General features: G+C 44.6%; 1 protein-coding gene across 1 annotated transcript; it reads right to left on the bottom strand.

Moving 5' to 3' along the window:
• Window positions 1–659: 659 nt before the first annotated feature.
• LOC123129604 (probable ribosome-binding factor A, chloroplastic) lies at window positions 660–2,208 on the bottom strand. The gene is made up of 4 exons (XM_044549706.1): window positions 1,934–2,208; window positions 1,723–1,843; window positions 868–993; window positions 660–782 (listed from the first exon to the last, which is right to left on the bottom strand). Exons 1-4 carry the CDS (start codon window positions 2,206–2,208, stop codon window positions 660–662), a joined length of 645 nt encoding a protein of 214 aa, XP_044405641.1.
• Window positions 2,209–4,383: the final 2,175 nt, after the last annotated feature.

The following is a 4,383-nucleotide window of genomic DNA, read 5'->3' as shown; positions in this document are numbered from 1 at the left end:
TAGATGGGGGAGTGCGGTCAAAGATGGCGGAACTGGCGACGCAGCTGATCTGGATATGGATCGGCGGTGGGATACCTACATCAAGATTCAAGAATCAAGGTTTCATCAGTAAATCATAAGAAAGAAAATCTCAAGTCAAGTTTTCCTAAATCAACTAGACTTCACTGTGTAGGTACTACCAAGTACCAACAACTTAAATGGCTAAGTACCACGCTTTAGTTCTACATCTCTACAGTTCTATATTTACCAACCCAATATGCCCAATTTCCCACGGACCGATTCACAGTTATTATAACTTACAGGTTAAGCCTAGGGAATCAAAGGAAATACACATCAGAAATGCTAGGTACATGTTAGGGTCAGCACTACAATGTTTCACACTTATTTTGCACAAAAAACCATAGGAGGTTTGTTGTACTCGATTAGGAAACAGTGACAATGGCGGAGTGAATAATTTCATCTGTGCATATACTAGGATGACTTTGTGAGGTACTAGCACACACAAAGCACTAGTTTACCAATCAGGCTATCGCTGCTTGAAATGAAGAGGCTTCACTGACAAGGTACAAACAAAATAATAAATACCTAACTGTCAAGCTACAGCTCTACATTTCTACATGTTCTCAAGCAGAAAAAATCTTTTTGTGTGCACTGCGTGCCTACTCCGGCCTCCTTACATTGCAGATCAACTCCCCATGGAAACCACCAGCCGCCAGGAGGTTGTCTTTCACCGTCATGGTGCTGATCTTCACCCTGGACAAGGGCCGACCTCCCTGCATATCCTGCACAGTGTGGTCGCACAGTGGATCAGAGATTGACCGACATTCTGATGATGCAGGACTATCACATCGCTCTGTGGTAGATCACCTGATTTGGGCCTGCCACGTTGAGCACTTCTTTTCCTCTCCGGAGTAAGGACGACCAATGCCTCACAGAATAGTTCTGCATCACGTACACATCATGCTTGGAAGTAGCCCACAGGAGGTTCCTCAGCTGCACATGTACAAGTATACGGTCAGTGCGTTCGTACCAGAATTCTTCTTAAAACTCAGCAGAAATACAATGATGCAAATGAGCGCCATTTTATTCAAGCACACCAAATTCTACTGCGTTAACAAACAAGCATGAACACTTAACCAATTAATCAACATATATACCCAACCATTCGTCCAAATTAAATAAGACATAAATTAGCTACATAATTGGAGTTAGCTTATCTTAATCAGGGCCAATCAAGCTAGGATCCATAACATGAAAAGGAACTTGAATTAATTGCTGACACACATAGTATTCCTTTGTCCCTCGTCAGCTAGCTGCAAACAAAGGCACCACGCACGAACGCTTTCCGTCTTGTTACCTTTATCGACTAACGTTTAACTGTAGATTCTCCTAGCAATCTAGCTACCTTGTCCCCCCTGCCCTAATCATAGAAGATCTCCAAGTGCTAGACCAAATAATTCTCGAGGCAAACAACTACAGGTGTCAAGGAATTAAGGTGGATGACAAATTCATCACACCTGAATCTGAAACAAATTCCTTGACTGACTGACTTGACTGAACATACATCCATGCATGTATCACTTGAGCTAGCATGCACCAACCAGTGTGTAACTAACCAACTACTCCAGCTAATTAACTTCAAGCATGAACAATTAACCAATTAAACAAGACAGAAACTAGCATAATGATTTATAAACAAAATGGGAAGTAAGCAGACGTGACCTGGAGGTCGTTGGAGAGCTCGGGCATGACCTGGAGGTACTTGGTCTTGTCCTTGAGCCCGGCCATGGCCACCTTCTTCCCCCTCTCGTCCCCGAACACGAACACACACACCTTGCACACCCGCGAACACAAACCGGAGCAGAGACAAGGAACTCAGCATCCCAGATTGCAGCGCAGCCGCATCGTTTCGAGGGAGAGTCCGGGCGTGACCTGGAGGTCGTTGGAGAGCTCGACGTCGGTGATGGTGGTGGGGGAGGAGAGGTAGCGGTTGGCGCCGAGGGCGGCCTCGGGGAGGACGGCGCGCTGCATGACGGGGTCGCGGGTCAGCATGTCCGCCAGCTCCCGCTGGATCTTCTTCGCCACCATCCGCACCCGCCGCTCCTTGGCCATGCACCGCACCACGCGCAACCGCCGCACAGAGACGGGCGCCTCGGCGGCGAGGGCCCGCGGCAGCGGTGGGGACACCAGCGGCCGGCACGGGAACATCCTCGCTGGCTTCATGGTGGTGGGGGATTTTGCGCCACGGTGAGGCCGTTGGCCATCGCTGTGGGGAGTGGGAAGGGGAGGGGCGAGAGGAGGAGGGCGTGGGGAACGGCGACGAGCTCCGCCGGAGGGAGGTGGTAGCGGCGACACGAGACAACGAGGAAACGGGGGATCTGGATGGTGGAAGGAAGGGTGGCCAGCACTGGGGGCGATGAAGAGGTCGGCGGCGGCGGGGGTGGGGAGGTCGGCGGCGGGGGTGGGATGGCAGAGAGATGGAGGTCTGGGTCGGGGAGAGGGGGATCTGGGAGGAGGTGGTGGCGGCGAGGAGCTGAGGGAGGAGGAGTGCGGGTGCGGGTTAGGGTTTGGGCTGCGGATGGATGGCTGGATGGAGAGGTGGAGAGTTGGAAGGATGGATGGGCGCCATGTCATCGATCCGTGTGACAACTAAACCCACCAATGAGAATAGAGCACATATAATTGTGTTTTTCCTTTCGTTTTTCTTCTACTTTTACACATGAAAAAAATTCAAAAAAACGGTCTCACATTATGCATATGTTTGTATCTTGAATGGAAAACAATGTTGCCTAAGAAATTTTTCATTTTTGTTGCATGAAATATTCATTTTCCATTTCTCGAGTGCCTAAAATAAGTTTTTTTGTGAAGGGCCTACCAAATATTTGTTGCAAAATTGGACCAAATCAATTTTCTAAAATATTAGGCCATATTTAATGCACAATTGATCAAATGGTTGGGTTTCAAAAGGTTTTATCCACCTCTCGTGAAAAAGAGAAATTTTCACCGATTCAGCGGGAAGCGAGTCAAATTTGAACTGCAGCTACCTCATAATTTGCTCTTTATTTTTTCCAAAAATCATTTCTAGGTACATAAATATCTATTTAATAAGAGAAACACCAAAAGTTTGCCAAGGTTCAACCACTAGCTAAGAACGGTCATGCCCGCCATTTTGACCGCATTTTGAAACGGGCATAAAAATTTCAAAAAAAATCAAAAAATTGGAAAACCTTCGCATTATGTCATCATATGTGACCAAGTTTCCAGGAAAAACAATAAACTTGTAATAAGCCAATTATTTTAAAAAAGTGTTCTCAGAACCGAGCTATCACGTGTGGAGATCAATGGCTTTCAAGCCAAATGATCAATCTTATGGCCACATTCATGGCATAGTTTGTTCAAATGATCTCATATTGTGCACAAGGGTGCATATTGGAATGGCAAATAATGTTGCCTAAGGAAGTTTTCATTTTCTTTGGACGGAAGAACCATTTTCCATTTTTCGAGTGCCCAAAAGGAGGTTTTTTTGTGAAGGACCTCCCAAATAATTGTTGCAAAATTGAACCAAATCATTTTTCTAAAATACTAGGACATATTTAATGCACAATTGACAAAATGGTTGGGGTGTAAAAAGTTTTGATCCACCTCTCGTGAAAAAGACAAATTTCCACCGATTCAGCTGGAAGCGGGTCAAATTTGAATTGCAGCTGCCTCATAGTTTGCTATTTTTTTTTCCAAAAATCATTTCTATGTACATAAGTGTCTATTTAATCAGAGAAACACCAAAAAAATTCCAAGATTCAACCACTAGCTAGGAATGGTCATTCCCGCCGTTTTGACCGCATTTTGAAACGGGCATAAAAAATTCAAAAAAAACTAAAAAATTGGGAAACCTTCGCATTGCGTCATCATATGTGGCCAAGTTCCCAGGAAAAATAACAAACTTGTAATACAACAATTATTTTAAAGAAGTGTTCTCAGAAACGAGCTATCACGTGTGGAGATCAATGGCTTTCAAGCCAAATGATCAATCTTACGGCCACATTCATGGCATAGTTTGTTTAAATGATCTCATATTGTGCACAAGGGTGCATATTGGAATGGAAAATAATGTTGCCTAAGGAAGTTTTCATTTTCTTTGGACGAAAAAACCATTTTCCATTTTTCGAGTGCCCAAAAGGAGGTTTTTTTGTGAAGGACCTCCCAAATAATTGTTGCAAAATTGGACCAAATCATTTTTCTAAAATACTAGGACATATTTAATGCACAATTGACAAAATGGTTGGGTGTAAAAAGTTTTGATCCACCTCTCGTGAAAAAGACAAATTTCCGCCGATTCAGTTGGAAGCGGGTCAAATTTGAACTGCAGCTGCCTCATAGTTTGCT

The sequence above is a fragment of the Triticum aestivum genome, chromosome 6A, assembly GCF_018294505.1.
Source record: "Triticum aestivum cultivar Chinese Spring chromosome 6A, IWGSC CS RefSeq v2.1, whole genome shotgun sequence".
Taxonomy (NCBI): Eukaryota; Viridiplantae; Streptophyta; class Magnoliopsida; order Poales; family Poaceae; genus Triticum; species Triticum aestivum.
The sequence above is the reverse complement of the archived record's forward strand: the minus strand, read 5'-3'. Positions and strand labels throughout refer to the sequence as shown.